At 52.0% G+C, this 17,747-nt stretch overlaps 1 protein-coding gene and 2 long non-coding RNA genes across 4 annotated transcripts; 2 read left to right on the top strand and 1 right to left on the bottom strand.

The window, feature by feature from the left end:
• Nucleotides 1-1,705: 1,705 nt before the first annotated feature.
• PSMC4 (proteasome 26S subunit, ATPase 4) lies at nt 1,706-17,558 on the top strand. Its single transcript, XM_085044702.1, has 11 exons — nt 1,706-1,810; nt 5,426-5,524; nt 7,518-7,704; nt 8,433-8,579; nt 10,525-10,634; nt 10,711-10,804; nt 12,610-12,777; nt 13,459-13,535; nt 14,963-15,131; nt 15,926-15,981; nt 17,445-17,558. The coding sequence occupies exons 1-11, from the start codon at nt 1,775-1,777 to the stop codon at nt 17,556-17,558; spliced, it is 1,257 nt and encodes a 418-aa protein (XP_084900828.1). The 5' UTR covers nt 1,706-1,774.
• On the top strand, nt 16,523-17,439 carry LOC146423536 (uncharacterized). The gene is made up of 5 exons (XR_014847470.1): nt 16,523-16,671; nt 16,726-16,827; nt 16,959-17,145; nt 17,289-17,339; nt 17,411-17,439. It is a non-coding gene; the product is annotated as an uncharacterized LOC146423536 (long non-coding RNA).
• LOC146423534 (uncharacterized) lies at nt 17,115-17,712 on the bottom strand. Of its 2 annotated transcripts, none has more exons than XR_014847471.1 (3): nt 17,696-17,712; nt 17,345-17,603; nt 17,115-17,129 (listed from the first exon to the last, which is right to left on the bottom strand). It is a non-coding gene; the product is annotated as an uncharacterized LOC146423534 (long non-coding RNA). The 2 variants fall into 2 exon arrangements; XR_014847472.1 differs by lacking the exon at nt 17,115-17,129 and adding an exon at nt 17,158-17,251 and having other exon boundaries at nt 17,378-17,603.
• Between the last annotated feature and the right edge of the window lie 35 nt (nt 17,713-17,747).

Genomic DNA, 17,747 nt, shown 5'->3' with positions numbered 1-17,747 from the left:
TCGCCCCTTCCCCTCCCCAAATTTCCCCCAAAATTCCCAAAATTTCCCCAAATTTTGGCTTCTCCGGCATTTCCCACCTGTGGCTCTCCCGCCCCGCCACTTCCGCACACGTGACCGAGAATCGACCAATCAGCGCGCTCCGTTCGCGCACTGGTGATCCCGGCTGGCCAATCAGAGCGCGGCTTTTTCGAGATCACGTGACGGGAAACGACCAATCGGGAGGCGAGGAGGCGACGCGTCGCCATGGCAACGAGGAAAGGAGCGAAAATGACCCAAAAATTGACCCAAAAAGACCCAAAATGGACCCAAAATGACCCGAAATTGATCCGGAATGATCCGGAAATGAACCGAAGTCCCACAGGAAGCCGGAAGGTGTCGCGAGGTGCTTTGAAATGGTTAAAAATGACCCAAAATTGACCAAAATTCCCTCAAAATGTTCTGAAATGGCGACAAAAATGACCCAAAAATGACCCAAAAATCATCAAAAATTGATCCAAAAATTGACCAAAAATTGACTAAAAAATTGATCAAAAAATGACCCAAAATTGACCAAAAATTGACCCAAAATAACCTGAAATTGACCAAAAATGACGTAAAATTGACCCAAAATCGACTCAAAATGACCCAAAATGACCAAAAGTTGACCCAAAATGACCCAAATTGCCTCAAAATTGATCAAAAATTGACCCAAAATTCATCCCAAAATGACCCAAAAATGACCCAAATCGACCCCAAAAATTACCCAAAAATCATAAAAAAATTGATCCAAAAATTGACCAAAAAATTGACCAAAAAAGACCCAAATGACCCAAAATTACCCAAACTGACCAATAAATGACCCAAAATTGACCAAAAATTGACCCAAAATTCTCCAAAATTGACCCAAAATGACCCAAAATTACCAATAAATGACCTAAAATGACCCAAAATGACCTAAAATTGACCCAAAAATCACCAAAATGACCAAAAAATGACCAAAAAATGACCCAAAATGACCCGAAAATGACCCAAATCGCCACAAACTGACCAATAAATGACCCAAAATATTCAAAACTGGACCCAAAATTGCCCAAAATTGACTCAAAATGACCCAAAATGACCAATAAATGACCCAAAATGACCCAAAATTGACCCAAAATGACCCAGAAATGCCCCAAAGTCCCACAGGAAGCCAAAAACTGCACAAACTGCGCTGAAATTGATGAAAAATGACCCAAAATGACCAAAATTCATCCCAAAGTGCCCCAAAAATGACCCAAATTGGCCCCAAAAATGACCCAAAAATCATCAAAAATTGATCCAAAAATTGACCAAAAAATGACCCAAAATTGACCAAAAAATTGACCCAAAATGACCCAAAATTGACCAAAAAATTGACCCAAAATGACCCAAATGACCCAAAATTACCCAAACTGACCAATAAATGACCCAAAATTGACCAAAAAATGACCCAAAATTCTCCAAAATGACCCAAAATTACCAATAAATGACCTAAAATGACCCAAAATGACCTAAAATTGACCCAAAAATCACCAAAATGACCCAAAAATGACCCAAAATGACCCAAAAATGACCCAAATCGCCACAAACTGACCAATAAATGACCCAAAATTCTCCAAAATTGCCCCAAAATGACCCAAAATTGCCCCAAACTGGTTTGAACTGGGATCGCAGCTCCACTTCCGCTTGGGCGGGGTTACGTAATGACGTACTGACGTCACTTCCGGCGCGCCGCCGCCGCGCGTTTGCGTAACTTCCGGCGCGCTGCGTCACGATGGAGGAGCTCGGGCTGCTCGGGGAGAAAGCGCAGGTGAGGAAAAAACCCAAAAAAACCCAAAATAACCCCAAAAAATGATCCCGGAAATGATCCCAAAAACCCGGCAGGTGAGGGGAGAACCGAAAATCCCAAAAAAGCCTAAAAAATCCCCGAAAAAATCGCAAAAATTCCCCCAAAAAATCTCAAAAAAATCCCCAAAAAAACCCCAAAAAATCCCAAAAAATGATCCCAAAAAATCCCCAAAAATGACCCCAAAAACCCGGCAGGTGAGAGAACCCAAAAAGCTCTAAAAATCCCCGAAAAAATCGCAAAAATCCCCCCAAAAAATCCCAAAAACTCCCCAAAATCCCAAAAAACCCTAAAAAAATCCCAAAAAATGATCCCAAAAATGATCCCCAAAACCCGGCAGGTGAGGGGGGAACCCAAAAAAATCCCCAAAAATCCCTAATAAAACCCCCAAAAATTCAGAAAAAATCCCAAAAATTCAGAAAAAACCCAATAAAAACACCAAAAAAAATCCCAAAAATCCCCACAAAAAAACCCCAAAAAACCCCAAAAAAATCCTGAAAATGATCCCAAAAACCCGGCAGGTGAGGGGGGAACCCAAAAACCCCAAAAATCCCAAAAATTCAGAAGAAATCCCAATAAAATCCCCCAAAAAACCCAAAAATCAAAAAAATCCCCCAAAAAATCGCAAAAACATCCCAAAAAAACCCCAAAAAATCCCGAAAATGATCCCAAAGACGCGCAGGTGAGGGGGGAACCCAAAAAATCTCAAAAATCCCTAATAAAACCCAAAAAAATTCAGAAGAAATCCCAATAAAAACCCCCGAAAAAAACCCCAAAAAATCCCCCCAAAAAACAACAAAAAAAAATCCCCAAAAATCCCAAAAATCCCCCCCAAAAAACCCCAAAAAAAATCCCAAAATGATCCCGAAAATGATCCCAAAAACCCGGCAGGTGAGGGGAGAACCCAAAATCCAAAAAAATCCTAAAAAATCCAGAAAAAATTGCAAAAATTCCCCCAAAAATCTCCAAAAAATCCCAAAAAAATCCCAAAAATCCCCAAAAATGATCCCAAAAAAGCAGCAGGTGAGGAGAGAACCCAAAAAACCCCAAAAATCCCTGTAAAAAAACCCAAAAATCCCTATAAAAAACCCCAAAAATTCCCATAAAAAACCCCAAAAATTCAGAAAAAATCCCAATTAAAAAACAAAAAAATCCCAAAAATCCCCCAAAACCCCAAAAAACTCCCAAAAATCCAAAAATGATCCCAAAGCCCAGGGTGAGGGGAGAACCGAAAATCCCAAAAAAGCCTAAAAAATCCCCGAAAAAATCGCAAAAATTCCCCCAAAAAATCTCAAAAATTCCCCCAAAAAAACCCAAAAAAATCCCAAAAATGATCCCAAAAAAGCAGCAGGTGAGGAGAGAACCCAAAAAAACCCCCAAAAATCCCTATAAAAAACCCCAAAAATTCCCATAAAAAACCCCAAAAATTCAGAAAAAATCCCAATAAAAAAACAACAAAAAAAAATCTGCAAAAATCTCAAAAATCCCCACAAAAAACCCCCCAAAAAACTCCCAGAAAAATCCCAAAAATGATCCCAAAAAGCCCCGCAGGTGAGGGGAGAACAGAAAATCCCAAAAAAGCCTAAAAAATCCCCGAAAAAATCGCAAAAATTCCCCCAAAAAATCCCAAAAAAATCCCAAAAATGATCCCAAAAAATCCCCAAAAATGACCCCAAAAAACCCGGCAGGTGAGGGGAGAATCCAAAAAATCCCCAAAAATAAAAAAAAAATCCCCAAAAATAAAAAAAAAATCCCCCCAAAAAACAGCAAAAAAACCCCCAAAATCCCCCAAAAATCCTCCAAAAATATCCCCAAAAATTCCCCAAAAAACCCCAAAAAAATCCTTAAAAACCCCGAAGGTGAGGGGAGAACCCAAAATCCCAAAAATCCCAAAAAATCCCCCAAAAAATCCTAAAAAAAACCGGTAGGTGAGGGGAGAACCCAAAAAACCCCGAAAAATCCCCAAAAATAAAAAAAAAATCCCCAAAAATCGCAAAAAAAAACCCAAAAAATCCTCCAAAAATATCCCCAAAAAATCCTCAAAAAATCCCAAAAATCGCAAAAAAGTCGCCAAAAAATGCCCCCAAAAACCCCAAAAACCCCCCCAAAAAAACCCCCAAAACATTCGAAAGACCAAAAAAAAAATCGAAAAAAATCGCAAAAAAATCTGAAAAAAATCCAAAAAAACCACTAAAGAAACCCCAAAAATCAAAAAAAATTGCAAAAAAATCGCAAAATAATCCAAAAAAAAATCCAAAAAAAATCAGAAAAATCCCGAAAAAAATCCTGAAAAAAATCCCCAAATTCCATGAGGAGCTGCCAAAAACCCCCAAAAAATCCCCAAAAATCCCAAAATAATCCCCAAAATCACTGAAATCCCCAAATAAATCCCTAAAAAAATCCCCAAAATCCCCAAAATTCCCTAAAAAAAATCCCAAAAAAATCCAAAAAAAATTTAAAAAAAATCAAAAAAATTCCCAAAAAAATCCCAAAAAATCCCCAAAATCCAAAAATAAATCCCAAAAAATCCCCAAACCTCAAATCCCCAAATCCAAAACCCCAAAAAATCCCAAAAAACTCAAAAAAATCCCAAAAACCCCAAGAAAAGAAAAAAAAAAAATCCCAAAAATCTGAATCTCACCTGAGTCTCACCTGAGTCTCACCTGTCTCCTCCCCAATTTTTGGGTTCCTTTCCCCCGTTTTTTGGGTTCCACTCCCCCAATTTTGGGTTTCACTCTCACCTGTGTCTCTCCTCAGTCTCACCTGTCTCCTCCCCCATTTTTGGGTTCCCCCCTCACCTGTGGCTCACCTGTCACTCACCTGTGGCTGACCTGAGTCTCACCTGAGTCTCACCTGTCTGTTCCCCATTTTTTGGGTTCCACTTTCACCTGAGCCTCACCTGTCGTTCACCTCAGTCTCACCTGAGTCTCACCTGTCTCCTCCCTAATTTTTGGGTTCCTTTCCCTCATTTTTTGGGTTCCACTCTCACCTGAGTCTCACCTGAGTCCCCCCTCACCTGTGGGTGCTCCTCCCCCCAATTTTGGGGAGTTTCTCCCCATTTTTGGGTTCCACTCTCACCTGTCACTTACCTGAGTCTCATCTGAGCCTCACCTGAGTCTCACCTGTCTCCTCCCCAATTTTTGGGTTCCCTTCCCCCATTTTTGGGTTCCACTCTCACCTGTCACTCACTTGAGTCTCACCTTAGTCTCACCTGTCTCCTCCCTAATTTTTGGGTTCCACTCTCACCTGAGCCTCACCTGTCGTTCACCTGAGTCTCACCTGAGTCTCACCTGTCTCCTCCCCTATTTTTGGGTTCCCCTCCCCATTTTTGGGTTCCCCCCTCACCTGTCTCTCACCTGTCGCTCACCTGTGGCTCACCTGTGGCTCACCTCAGTCTCACCTGTCTGTTCCCCATTTTTTGGGTTCCACTCTCACCTGAGCCTCACCTGTCACTCACTTGAGTCTCACCTGAGTCTCACCTGTCTCCTCCCCAATTTTTGGGTTCCCCTCCCCATTTTTGGGTTCCCCCCTCACCTGTGGCTCACCTGTGTCTCACCTGTGGCTCACCTGTCCCCCCAGGATGACGCCCCCACCTTGGCTGCCCCCAGGCCCCTCCCAGGGCTGTCCTTCCTGGTGCCTGAGCCCGAGGACCTGGAGGATCTCTACAGCAGGTACAAGGTGAGTGACACACCTGGGCACAGGTGAGCTCACGTGGTGACAGGTGAGGGTGGGAATGGCCTGTAGAGCAGGGACAAGGTGAGTGACACACCTGGGGACAGGTGAGAGTGGGAATTGCCTGTACCACAGGTACAAGGTGAGTGACACACCTGGGGACAGGTGAGGGACAGGTGAGGGTGGGAATGGCCTGTAGAGCAGGGACAAGGTGAATGAGTGACACACCTGGGCACAGGTGAGAGACTCCAGGTAGGAAACTCCAGGTGAGAGAATTTCCAGGTAGAACCTGCAGGTGAGAAAATCCAGGTGGGCAGAAGTGCCAGAAAGAGAGGTGACCTCAGTGCCTGTGTGTCCCTGATGGCCACCTGGGCACACCTGGGCTTGCCTGGGCTCACCTGGGCACATCTGGGCTCACCTGGGCACACCTGGGCTCACCTGGGCTCACCTGGGCACACCTGGGCTCACCTGTCACCTGCTGGAGTTCCTGGAGGTGCAGGAGGAGCTCAGCTCTGCTGTTGTTGGTGTGTGGTGTTTTTTGTTGTGTTTGGTGTTTGGTGTTTTGTTTGTGTGGGTGGGGGTGGGTTTGGGGTGGGGGGTGTTGTGTCCCCAATGTCCCCTATGGCTCCCAGGTGTGTCTCAGGTGTGTCTCACCTGTCTCAGGTGTGTCTCACCTGTCCCTGCAGAAGCTGCAGCAGGAGCTGGAGTTCCTGGAGGTGCAGGAGGAGCTCAGCCCCTGTCATGTCCCCAGTGTCTCTCAGGTGTCCCAGGTGTATTTTACCTGTCCCAGGTGTCTCACCTGTCTCAGGTGTATCTCAGGTGTGTCTCACCTGTCTCATGTACCTGAGAGCTGAGCACAGCTGGGTTCCTGGAGATGCAAGGCTCAGCTCTGCCATTTGTCCCCATGGCTTCTGTCCCAGGTGTATCTCAGGTGTGTCTCACCTGTCCCACCCGCAGAAGCTGCAGCAGGAGTTAGAGTTCCTGGAGGTGCAGGAGGAGCTCAGCCCTGCCATGTCCCCATTGTCCCCAGTATCTCACCTGTCCCAGGTGTGTCTCACCTGTCTCAGGTGTGTCTCACCTGTCCCACAGAAGCTGCAGCAGGAGCTGGAGTTCCTGGAGGTGCAGGAGGAGCTCAGCCCTGCTGTGTCCCCAGTGTATCTCAGGTGTCACAGGTGTCCCAGGTGTGTCTCAGGTGTGTCTCACCTGTCCCCACAGAAGCTGCAGCAGGAGCTGGAGTTCCTGGAGGTGCAGGAGGAGCTCAGCCCCTGCCGTGTCCCCAATGTCCCTCAGGTGTCACAGATATCTCTCAGGTGTATCTCAGGTGTGTCTCACCTGTCTCAGGTGTGTCTCGCCTGTCCCCACAGAAGCTGCAGCAGGAGCTGGAGTTCCTGGAGGTGCAGGAGGAGCTCAGCCCTGCCATGTCCCCAGTGTCCCCCATAGCTGTCAGGTGTCCCAGGTGTATCTCAGGTGTGTCTCACCTGTCTCAGGTGTATCTCAGGTGTGTCTCACCTGTCTCAGGTGTATCTCAGGTGTGTCTCACCTGTCCCACAGAAGCTGCAGCAGGAGCTGGAGTTCCTGGAGGTGCAGGAGGAGCTCAGCTCTGCCATGTCCCCAGTGTCTCTCAGGTGTCCCAGGTGTATTTTACCTGTCTCAGGTGTGTCTCACCTGTCTCAGGTGTATCTCACCTGTCCCACAGAAGCTGCAGCAGGAGCTGGAGTTCCTGGAGGTGCAGGAGGAGCTCAGCCCTGCTGTGTCCCCAATGTCCCCAGTGTCTCTCAGGTGTCCCAGGTGTCCCAGGTGTGTCTCACCTGTCTCAGGTGTGTCTCACCTGTCTCACAGAAGCTGCAGCAGGAGCTGGAGTTCCTGGAGGTGCAGGAGGAGCTCAGCTCTGCTGTGTCCCCAGTGTACCTCAGGTGTATCTCAGGTGTCCCAGGTGTGTCTCACCTGTCTCAGGTGTGTCTCACCTGTCTCAGGTGTGTCTCACCTGTCGCACCTGCAGAAGCTGCAGCAGGAGCTGGAGTTCCTGGAGGTGCAGGAGGAGTACATCAAGGACGAGCAGAGGAACCTCAAGAAGGAGTTCCTCCACGCCCAGGAGGAGGTGAAGAGGATCCAGAGCATCCCATTGGTCATCGGCCAGTTCCTGGAGGCCGTGGACCAGAACACCGCCATCGTGGGCTCCACCACAGGTGAGCACCTGGGCACACCTGGGCACACCTGGGGACACCTGGGATAGGTGAGGGACACACCTGGGCACACCTGGGAACATCTGGGGACATGTGGGATAGGTGAGGGACACACCTGGGAACACCTGGGCACACCTGGGGACACCTGGGATAGGTGAGGGACACACCTGGGAACACCTGGGCACACCTGGGGACACCTGGGGACACCTGGACACACCTGGGAGAGGGGAGGGACACACCTGGGGACACCTGGGAACATCTGAGAATACATGGGGCACACCTGGGATAGGTGAGGGACACACCTGGGAACAGATGGACACACCTGGGATAGGTGAGGGACACACCTGGATATACCTGGGCACACCTGGGGACACCTGGGATAGGTGAGGGACACACCTGGGAACACCTGTGGTGTCACCTGGGTGTGGTGGGGACATGGGGATGAAGCTGCTGTGGACACTGAGGTGGACATGGAAGGTCTGGAGATGACCACACTTGTCCATGGCCACTCCAGCCGTATCCAGGGCTGGTCTGGGGCTCTCACCTGGCCCAGGTGAGGTTGAGGAACACCTGGAGGGTCACCTGGGCATGGTGGGATCACAATGCTGTGGACATTTAGATGGACACAGAAGGTCTGGAGATGTCCACACTTGTCCATGGCCACTCCAGCCGTGTCCAGGGCTCTCACCTGGCCCAGGTGAGCCCCAGGTGAGCTCAGGTGTGCCGCGCAGGTTCCAACTACTACGTGCGCATCCTGAGCACCATCGACCGCGAGCTGCTCAAGCCCAACGCCTCGGTGGCTCTGCACAAGCACAGCAACGCCCTGGTGGACGTCCTGCCGCCCGAGGCCGACAGCAGCATCATGATGCTCACCTCAGGTACCTGCCGGGCTCACCTGGGCACACCTGGGATTGGAGAAATGGGGGTTGGGGTGGAAAAAATGGGATTTGGGGTTAAAAAATGGGGTTTGAGGTCATCTTGGGGTCATGAAATGTCAGCTGGAGTCATCCCAGGGTCACCTGGGCTCACCTGGGCTCACCTGGGCACACCTGGGCACACCTGGGATTCGAGAAATGGGGGTTGGGGTGGGAAAAATGGGGTTTGAGGTGATAAAAACGGGATTTGGGGTCAAAAAATGGCCTTTGAGGTCATCTTGGGGTCATGAAATGTCACCTGGGCTCACCTGGGCACACCTGGGATTCGAGAAATGGGGTTTGGGGTGGGAAAAATGGGATTTGGGGTTAAAAAATGGGGTTTGGGGTGATAAAAACGGGATTTGGGGTCAAAAAATGGGGTTTGAGGTCATCTTGGGGTCGTGAAATGTCACCTGGGCTCACCTGGGCTCACCTGGGCACACCTGGGATTCGAGAAATGGGGTTTGGGGTGGAAGAAATGGGATTTGAGGTGGAAAAAATGGGGTTTGGGGTCACCTTGGGGTCAGCAGCAGGACCTTGGTGGACATTTGGTCACTCAAGGTCGTGATGGTCACCTCAGGTACCTGTCGGGGTCACCTGAGCACACCTGGGGTTCCAGTAATGGGGTTTGGGGTGGAAAAAATGGGGTTTGAGGTGATAAAAATGGGATTTGGGGTAAAAAAATGGCATTTTGAGGTCGTCTTGGGGTCATGAAATGTCACCTGGGCTCACCTGGGCACACCTGGGATTCAAAAAATGGGGTTTGGGGTGGAAAATTGGGATTTGGGGTCATCTTGGGGTCGTGAAATGTCAATTGGAGTCGTGCCAGGGTCACCAAATGTCACCTGGGCACACCTGGGATTCGAGAAATGGGATTTGGGGCCAAAAAAACAGCATTTGAGGTCATCTTGGGGTCCCAAAATGTCCACTGGGGTCACCAAATGTCACCTGGGCACACCTGGGCACACCTGGGGTCGTTCCCAGTTGATCCTGGTCAATCCCAGTTGACCTGAACTGGTTCCAGTTGCTGCCAGTTCATCCCAGTAGCTCCCAGTTGCCTTCCCTGACCGAAAACTGGACGTGGTGGTCACTGCTTGGTCACTCGTTAGTCACTCCTTGGTCAACTCTTGGTCAACTCTTGGTCAACTCTTGGTCAACTCTTGGTCAACTCTTGGTCAACTCCTGGTGGCTCCAGTTGACCACCATTGACCCCAGTTGATCCCAGTTCACCCAAACTGGTCCCAGTCCATCCCAGTAGCCCCAAACTGGTCCCAGTCCATCCCCCCAGACCAGCCAGATATGATGGTCACTCCTTGGTCAACCCTTGGTCAACCCTTGGTGGCTCCACTTGACCCCTGTTGACCCCCATTGACCCCAGTTGACTCCAGTTGACCCAAACTGGTCCCAGTTGACTCCAGTTGCCCCAAACTGGTCCCAGTTGACTCCAGTTGCCCCAAACTGGTCCCAGTCCATCCCAGTAGCCCCAGACTGGTCCCAGTCCATCCCCCTGTCCACTCCAGACCAGAAGCCGGATGTGATGGTCACTCCTTGGTCATTCCTTGGTCAACCCTTGGTAGCTCCAGTTGACCCCCATTGACTTCAGTTGACTCCAGTTGACTCCAGTAGCCCCAAACTGATCCCAGTAGCCCCAAACTGGTCCCAGTTCATCCCCTTGTCCACTCCAGACCAGAAGCCAGATATGTTGGTCATTCCTTGGTCAGTCCTTGGCCAACCCTTGGTAGCTCCAGTTGACCCCCATTGACCCCAATTGACTCCAGTTGACCCAAACTGGTCCCAGTTCATCCCACTTGCCCCAAACTGGTCCCAGTTGACTCCAGTAGCCCCAAACTGGTCCCAGTAGCCCCCAACTGGTCCCATTCCCCCCTGCTGACCCCCTGACCCCTCCCAGACCAGAAGCCGGACGTGGTCTACGCCGACATCGGCGGCATGGACATCCAGAAGCAGGAGGTCCGCGAGGCCGTCGAGCTTCCCCTCACCCACTTCGAGCTCTACAAGCAGGTGCGCCCCTCCCCCGCCCCAGGTGACCATCCAGGTGACCTCCAGGTGACCCCCAGGTGACCTCTGACCCCCCCAGATCGGCATCGACCCGCCGCGGGGGGTGCTGATGTACGGACCGCCCGGCTGCGGCAAGACCATGCTGGCCAAGGCTGTGGCTCACCACACCACAGGTGGGTCCTGGTGGGATTTTGGGGGATTTTGGGGGGTTTTGGGGGGATTTGGAGTGATTTATGGTCTGGGGGAACCCACAGGTGAAATTTGAGGAGTTTTTAGTGGGATTTGGGTGGTTTTTGAGGGTGAGGAACCTTCTGGAGAACCTCAGGATGAAGGTCAGAGGAGGTCCTGGGGGGGATTTTGGGGTCTTTTGGGTGTTCTAGAGTGATTTATGGTCTGGGGGAACCCACAGGTGAAATTTGAGGAGTTTTTAGTGGAGTTTGGGGGAGTTTTGGGTGGTGAGGAACCTTCTGGAGAACCTCAGGATAGAGATCAAGAGAGGTCCTGAAGGGAGTTTTGGGGTCTCTGGGGGGATTTGGGGTCTGGGAGAACCCATGGGTGAAATTTGAGGGACTTTGGGGGAGTTTTGGGTGGTTTTGGGTGGTGAGGAACCTTCTGGAGAACCTCAGGATGGAGATCCAGGGAGGTCCTGAGTGGAATTTTGGGGTCTCTGGATTGATTTATGGTCTGGGGGAACCCACGGGTGAAATTTGAGGAGTTTTTAGTGAGATTTGAGGGAGTTTTGAGGTGTTTTTTGGGTGGTTTTGGGGGTGAGGAACCTTCTGGAGAACCTCAGGATGGAGATCAAGGGAGGTCCTGGGGGGGATTTTGGGGTCTTTTGGGGGGATTTGGGGTCTGGGAGAACCCACAGGTGAAATTTGAGGAGTTTTTAGTGGAGTTTGAGGAGTTTTGGGTGGTGAGGAACCTTCTGGAGAACCTCAGGATGGAGATCAAGGGAGGTCCTGAAGGGAGTTTTGGGGTCTTTTGGGTTTTTTTGGGGGTATTTGGGGAGGTCTGGATTGATTTATGGTCTGGGGGAACCCACAGGTGAAATTTGAGGAGTTTTTAGTGGGTTTTGGGTGGTTTTTGAGGGTGAGGAACCTTCTGGAGAACCTCGGGATGGAGATCAAGGGAGGTCCTGAAGGGAGTTTTGGGGTCTCTGGGGGGATTTGGGGTCTGGGAGAACCCATGGATGAAATTTGAGGGAGTTTTGGGTGGTTTTTGGGTGGTTTTGGGGGGTGAGGAACCTTCTGGAGAACCTCAGGATGGAGATCTAGGGAGGTCCTGGGGGGGAATTTGGGGGGATTTTGGGGGATTTGGGGTGGTCTGGAGTGATTTATGGTCTGGAGGAACCCACAGGTGAAATTTGAGGAGTTTTTAGTGCAATTTGAGGAGTTTTTAGGTGTTTTTTGGGTGGTTTTGGGTGGTTTTGTGGGGTGAGGAACCTTCTGGAGAACCTCGGGATGAAGGTCAAGGTGGGTCCTGAAGGGAATTTTGGGGTTTTTGGGGGGATTTGGGGAGGTCTGGAGTGGCGATCATGGATTTCCAATGGGTTTTTGGGGATTTTTGGGTTTTCTGGTGGGATTTTTTTGGTTTTTTGGCAGGTTTTTTTGGGATTTCTGGTGGGATTTTTGGGATTTCTGGTGCGATTTTTTTGGAGTTTTTTGGGTTTTCGGGATTCCTCCTCCTCCCCACATTCCACCCTCACTTTTTGGGTCCCAATCCCGAATTTTTGGGTTTTTCTCAGCCGCCTTCATCCGCGTGGCGATCCTAGATTTCTGGTGAGATTTTTGGGATTTCTGGTGTGATTTTTGGGATTTCGGTTGGAATTTTTGCGTTTTCTGGTGGGATTTTTTTTGGATTTTTGGGATTTCTGGTGCGATTTTTTTGGGGTTTTTTTGGATTTCGGGATTCCTCATCCTCTCCCACATTCCACCCTCACTTTTTGGGTCCCGATCCCCGAATTTCGGGTGTCCCCCAGCCGCCTTCATCCGCGTGGTGGGCTCGGAGTTCGTGCAGAAGTACCTGGGCGAAGGTCCCCGCATGGTGCGCGACGTCTTCCGCCTGGCCAAGGAGAACGCTCCGGCCATCATCTTCATCGACGAGATCGACGCCATCGCCACCAAGCGCTTCGACGCCCAGACCGGGGGTGAGGGACTGGGACCCCAAACTGGGGAGGGGGCTTCCCTAGGGTCCAGTTTGGGGGGATTTTGGGGAGTTTTTGGGTGAATTTTGGTGGTTTTTTGATTTTTTTTGGGGTGAGGAACCTTCTGGAGAACCTTGGGGTGAAGGTCAAATTGGGATTTAGGGACTCCAGACTGGGGGTGAGGGGCTGGGACCCCAAATTGGGGAGGGGGCTTCCCTAGGGTCCAGTTTGGGGGGATTTTGGGGAGTTTTTGGGTGAATTTTGGTGGTTTTTTGATGTTTTTTGGGGTGAGGAACCTTCTGGAGAACTTCAGGATGAAGGTCAAGGTGGCATTTGGGGACACCTCGGGTGGTCCTGGTTTCCTGGCGTGGTCCAGGGACCCCCTGGAGACCCCGAAGTTGGAATTTTGGGTGGAATTTGGGTGGAATTTTGGGTGAATTTGGGTGGAATTTGGGAAGAATTTTGGGTGGAATTTGGGTGGAATTTTGGGATGAGGAACCTTCTGAAGAACCTCGGGATGAAGCTCAGGATGGAATTTATCGTCACCTGGATGGAATTTTGGTCCACCTGGTCGGAATTTCACCTCACCTGCGCAGAATTCAGGGTTTTGGGGTTTTCCGGAGCCGAAATTCCCCGAAATTCCCGAATTTTGGAAACCCCAAATTCCCGTTTTTTGGCCCCAAGCTGACCGCGAGGTGCAGCGCATCCTGCTGGAGCTGCTCAACCAGATGGACGGCTTCGACCAGAACGTCAACGTCAAGGTGCGTCCAGGTGGGCACAGGTGTGCTCAGGTGTATCTCAGGTGTGTCCAGGTGTGACCCCAGGTGTGCTCAGGTGTGCCCCAGACTGCTCACCTGTACCCAGGTGTGCCCAGGTGTGCTCAGGTATGACCCCAGGTGTGCTCAGGTGCGCCCCAGACTGGTCACCTGTACCCAGGTGTGCCCAGGTGTGCTCAGGTGTGACCCCAGACTGCTCACCTGTATCCAGGTGTGACCCAGGTGTGACCCCAGGTATGACCAGGACTGCTACCTGTATCCAGGTGTGCCCAGGTATGACCAGGTGTGGTCCTGACTGCTCACCTGTACCCAGGTGTGATGCAAGTGTGTCTAGGTGTGACCCCAGGTATGACCAGGACTACTCACCTGTATCCAGGTGTGCCCAGCTGTGACACAGGTGCATCCAGGTGTGACCCCAGGTGTGCCCCAGACTGCTCACCTGTGTCCAGCTGTGCTCAGGTGTGCCCCAGACTGCTCACCTGTACCCAGGTGTGACCCCAGGTGTGTCCAGGTGTGACCTCAGGTATAACCAGCACTACTCACCTGTATCCAGCTGTGCCCAGGTGTGGTCCCAAGCGTGACTTTGATCTCTCACCTGTGTCCAGGTGTGCCCAGCTGTGCCCAGGTGTGGTCCTAGGGGGTCTCCAGGTGTGCCCAGGTGATCGTGGCCACCAACCCCAGGCACACCTGGGCATCCAATTACGGGGATTAATTACAGATTTTTAATTACAGATCGTTAATTACGGATTTAGGGTTGCTCTGAGGGTCTCAGGTGTGTTCTTCACCTGTCCCTCACCTGTCTCACCTGTCCCAGGTGATCATGGGCACAAACCACACAGCCACCTGGGCACACCTGAGCTGGGAATTCTGGGTGTTTTACGGATTTGGGGTTGCTCTGAATCTCAGGTGTATCCCTCACCTGTCCCTCACCTGTCCCTCACCTGTCTCACCTGCCCAGGTGATCATGGCCATGAACCACAGCCACCTGGGCACACCTGAGCACACCTGAGCTGGGAATTCTGGGGTTTTACAGATGTGGGTGGGTTCCGGATGGGTCTCAAGGGTCTCAGGTGTGTCCCTCACCTGTCTCACCTGTCCAGGTGATCATGGCCACCAACCAGACAGCCACCTGGGCACACCTGAGCTGGGAATTCGGGGTGTTTTATGGATTTAGGGTTGCTCTGAGGCTCTCAGGTGTGTCCCTCACCTGTCCCTCACCTGTCTCACCTGTGCAGGTGATCATGGCCATGAACCACACAGCCACCTGGGCACACCTGGGCACACCTGGGCACACCTGGATCAGGAATTCTGGGGGTTTTACGGATCTGGGTGGGTTCCGGATGGGTCTCAAGGATCTCAGGTGTGTCCCTCACCTGTCCCTCACCTGTTCCTCACCTGTCTCACCTGTCCAGGTGATCATGGCCACGAACCGCGCGGACACTCTGGACCCGGCGCTGCTCCGGCCAGGCCGGCTGGACAGGAAGATCGAGTTTCCGCTGCCGGACCGACGGCAGAAACGCCTCATCTTCTCCACCATCACCGGCAAGATGAACCTGTCCGAGGAGGTGGACCTGGAGGATTGTATCCTGCGCACCTGGGCACACCTGGGGGGCTTGGACACACCTGGGATACACCTGGGATACACCTGGGATACACCTGGATACACCTGGGAGGGTTGGAGATACACCTGGGATACACCTGGATACACCTCGGGGCACTTGGGATACACCTGGGCACACCTGGATACACCTGGGATACACCTGGAGGTAACTGGGGACACACCTGTCCGAGGAGGTGGACCTGGAGGATTGTATCCAACACACCTGGGCTCACTTGGATACACCTGGGCACACCTGAGATACACCTGGATACACCTGGGAAGGTTGGAGATACACCTGGGATGCACCTGGATACACCTGAGGGCATCTGGGATACAGCTGGGCATACCTGGATACACCTGGGGGCAGCTGGGAGGGTGGGAAATACACCTGGGGTACACCTGGATACATCTTGGGGGCATTGGGAACACACCTAGGGGGGTTGGGATACACCTGGATACACCTGGGAGGGTTGGAAATACACCTGGATGTACTGGGATACACCTGGGCTACACCTGGGCACACCTGGGATACACCTGGGATACACCTGGGGGCATCTGGGACACACCTGAGGCACACCTGGGGGTGTTGGGACACACCTGGGATACACCTGGATACACCGGGGCAGCTGGGAATACACCTGGGACACACCTGGGGTGGTTGGGATACACCTGGATACACCTGGTGGGGTTGGGAATTCACGGAGGACACACCTGGGACACACCTGGACACACCTGGGACACACCTGGCGGCGTTCCCTTGACTCCTCCCCCCCAGACGTGGCTCGGCCTGACAAGATCTCGGGAGCTGACATCAACTCCATCTGCCAGGAGGTGAGCGACACACCTGGGGACAGGTGGGACACACCTGGGGATATTGGAGACAAGTGTGACATACCTGGGGACAGGTGGGGACGCGACCTGGGGACACCTGAGTGTCTCTGGGGACAGGTGGGACACACCTGGACACACCTGAGGACAGGTGTGACATACCTGGGGACACTGGGGACAGGTGTGACACACCTAGACACACCTGGGGACATCTGGGGACAGGTGTGACACACCTAGACACACCTGGGGACATCTGGGGACAGGTGTGACACACCTGGGCACACCTGGGTGCACTTGGACACACCTGGGAACAGGTGGGACACACCTGGGGGACACCTGGGCACATCTAGGGACAGGTGGGACACACCTGGGGCACACCTGAGTGCACCTGGGGACAGGTGGGACACACCTGGGGATATTGGAGACAGATGTGACATACCTGGAGACAGTTGTGACACACCTGGGGACATCTGGGGACAGGTGTGACATACCTGGGGACAGCTGCGCCCCTCCAGGTGACACTCAGGGGATCACTCAGGTGACACAGGGCTGGCTGTAGTTGATTCGAGGTCACTGTGCGTGACACAGGTGTGTCCCAGGTGACACAGGTGTGGCTGTGAGTGGCTGTAGGTGACACAGGTGACACTCAGGTGTGTCCTAGGTGACACAGGTGTGGCTGTAGGTGACACTCAGGTGTGTCCCACGTGGCACAGGTGTGGCTGTAGGTGACACAGGTGTGGTTGTAAGTGACACAGGTGACTGTGGGGATCACCCAGGTGTGTCCCAGGTGACACTCAGGTGTGTCCCAAGTGGCACAGGTGTGGCTGTAGCTGGTTGTAGGTGTCTCAGGTGACAGGTGTGGCTGTGAGTGTCTGTAGGTGTCTCAGGTGTGTTGCAGGTGACACAGGTGTGGCTGTAGGTGACACAGGTGTGGCTGCAGGTGGTTGTGGATGACACAGGTGACTGTGGGGATCACTCAGGTGTGTCCCAGGTGACACAGGTGTGGCTGTAAGTGACACAGGTGTGTCCCAAGTGGCACAGGTGTGGCTGTAGGTGGCACAGGTGTGGCTGTAGGTGGCTGTAGGTGTCCCAGGTGACACTCAGGTGTGTTGCAGGTGACACAGGTGTGGCTGTAGGTGACACAGGTGTGGCTGTGAGTGGCTGTAGGTGGCACAGGTGTGTCCCAGGTGACACTCAGGTGTGTCCCCATGTCCCCAGGGCGGCATGCTGGCCGTCAGGGAGAACAGGTACATCGTGCTGGCACAGGTGACACCTGGGGGTGGCTGTGGGTGGCACAGGTGTGGCTGTAGGTGACACAGGTGTGGCTCTGGGTGGCTGTGGGTGGCACAGGTGTGTCCCAGGTGACACAGGTGTGGCTCTGGGTGGCTGTGGGTGACACAGGTGTGGCTGTGAGTGGCTGTGGGTGTCCCAGGTGTGTCCCAGGTGACACTCAGGTGTGTCCCCAGGGCGGCATGCTGGCCGTCAGGGAGAACAGGTACATCGTGCTGGCGAAGGACTTCGAGAAAGCTTACAAGACTGTCATCAAAAAGGACGAGCAGGAGCACGAGTTCTACAAGTGACACCTGGAGACACCTGGGGGACACCTGGGGACACCTGGGGGGCACCTGGGAAACACCCGGGGACACCTGGGGACACCTGGGGGACATTGGAATAAAGCTGAGAATGAAATGAGAGTGTTAGAGTTTCTTGGGGACACCTGGGAATACCTGGGGAATACCTGGGGACACCTTGGGGACACCTTGGGGACA

Source organism: Lichenostomus cassidix, unplaced genomic scaffold (assembly GCF_008360975.1).
Source record: "Lichenostomus cassidix isolate B80296 unplaced genomic scaffold, HeHo_3.0 HiC_scaffold_37, whole genome shotgun sequence".
Classification (NCBI taxonomy): Eukaryota; Metazoa; Chordata; class Aves; order Passeriformes; family Meliphagidae; genus Lichenostomus; species Lichenostomus cassidix.
This window is presented reverse-complemented; position numbering and strand designations above follow the sequence as displayed.

Coding starts and splice junctions, on each gene's coding strand:
- PSMC4 (XM_085044702.1), top strand. CDS start 1,775: ATGGAGGAGCTCGGGCTGCTCGGGGAGAAAGCGCAG. Junction 10,805..12,609: donor TGTGGCTCACCACACCACAG/GTGGGTCCTGGT, acceptor GGTGTCCCCCAG/CCGCCTTCATCCGCGTGGTG. Junction 13,536..14,962: donor ACCAGAACGTCAACGTCAAG/GTGCGTCCAGGT, acceptor TCACCTGTCCAG/GTGATCATGGCCACGAACCG.